The sequence below is a fragment of the Emiliania huxleyi genome, assembly GCF_000372725.1.
Source record: "Emiliania huxleyi CCMP1516 unplaced genomic scaffold EMIHUscaffold_2939, whole genome shotgun sequence".
Lineage (NCBI taxonomy): Eukaryota > Haptophyta > Isochrysidales > Noelaerhabdaceae > Emiliania > Emiliania huxleyi.
Window position 1 is genome coordinate 1 of NW_005199822.1, and position 1,571 is coordinate 1,571.

A 1,571-nucleotide genomic window follows, 5' to 3' on the forward strand; every position below is an offset into this window, starting at 1 on the left:
CAGGTCAATGTTGCGCCAGTACGGTAGCATGAGCAGCATCCGCTCGACCCACGGAGCGGCGACGCACTCGGCCAGCGAGAACGCCCCTCCGAGCAGGAAGGGCGCCGCGCCAGTGGACGCCTCGCGTCAGCCTCCTCGCGCCATCGTGCGCTCCCACAGAGATGCCTCCACCGCACGTAGCGTCTCCAGGAGGCCGGCGACGGCAGTGCGGACCTGCGCCTCGGACTCGGCCTTGAGCACCGTGTAATAAGCCGGCTCGACCTGGCTTGTCCACACACCCACGAAGGCGTCGATGGCAGCCGTCTCGGCGCTCGGAAGCAAGTTTGTGTGCCGAGTGCGGAACTCTGTCGCCACGCGCCTCGCGACGACCGCTGACTCCGTCACCACCTCCCCGTCATCCATCACGAGGAGAGGCACGAGGCCGGTTGGCGACAGCCTCAGGAACTCCGGCGGTTTCTTCTCGAGGTCGATCAGCGTGTGCTCAAAGCGTGTTTTTGTCTCGAGCAGCGCAACCCAAGGGCGCTGCGCAAAGGGTCACACACCCGAGTTGAAGAGGCGAAGCCCGAATGGAGCGAGGGCGAGCATGACTCCGCCGAGCTGTAAAGCCCAGCTGGGCGAGGTCACCTCAAGTGCGCGCTGCCGGCCTCGCTACCTGGGTAGGGTTGGGGACCCTCGCGGCTGCTCCAAACAGAGAATTTTACAACGAAACTCCCTCGCACAACACTGGGCACGGGACTGGCGCGCACTGGCACTAAGAGAAAGCCGATACGAACAAGAACACAACGCATTCTCTCAGGGGACAGGGCCAAGTAAGGTATTTGTGAGGTATGAACGTATCGGGGTATCTATTTCCATCGTCGGGGTAGGCAGGTAAATCCTGCCGTTGCGCCAGGTATGCATACGCTGGTACTTAAAGATACCTCGTAGACGCATAGTTAGACGTATGCTGGTATGGGTAGTTGAGACGCACATATGGCAGTATGTTGCAGCTCGTCTCAAGTACATAGGTAGCGGCGGTCGCACCCGCAAGTATGGGTACGGGGATACCACTCCTTACGTGGTCCCGCAACCCGCCCAAGTACCCAGGTATCTCGAGGGCGCGCTCCAGTATCTGCAGTATCTGCAGTATCTGCAGTATCTGCAGTATCCGCGGTATCCGCGGTATCTGGGTCGTCTGTGGCAACAGGCGGGTGGGGTGTGGCAGCACCACCCTCGCAGCCTAGATCTGCCGCCGCCGCGCTGGCTCTGCCAGGATGCACTGTACCATCAGCGGCGGCCAATGCCTGCAAAGTTCAAGCTTGCACTCCTGAGCGCGTGTGTCGCCGCGACCCACCAGGTGACGCAATCATGTCTGCACGCAACCGTGGCTCAGAGCTGCAAGCAAGAAAGGACAGCAAGTAGCACCGGTCGGTGTGTTTGCGGATGCTGCCGTCTGCCACGCGGCTCTCGCGCCGGCCAAGGCTTCCTCGTGAGACACCGCAAGCAAGCGGCCACGAAAACCGGGGACCCATCGGCACACCTTCCTCGCCGCAGTCGCTCGCAGCACTCCAGTAAGAGTCAAGTGAGGAGCA

The 1,571-nt window shown here is 61.6% G+C and overlaps 1 protein-coding gene across 1 annotated transcript; it reads right to left on the bottom strand.

Moving 5' to 3' along the window:
* Positions 1-126: 126 nt before the first annotated feature.
* On the bottom strand, positions 127-788 carry EMIHUDRAFT_254978 (hypothetical protein; the record flags this gene model as incomplete). Its single annotated transcript, XM_005775769.1, has 2 exons — positions 127-522; positions 747-788. 2 exons carry the CDS (start codon positions 786-788, stop codon positions 127-129), a joined length of 438 nt encoding a protein of 145 aa, XP_005775826.1.
* Between the last annotated feature and the right edge of the window lie 783 nt (positions 789-1,571).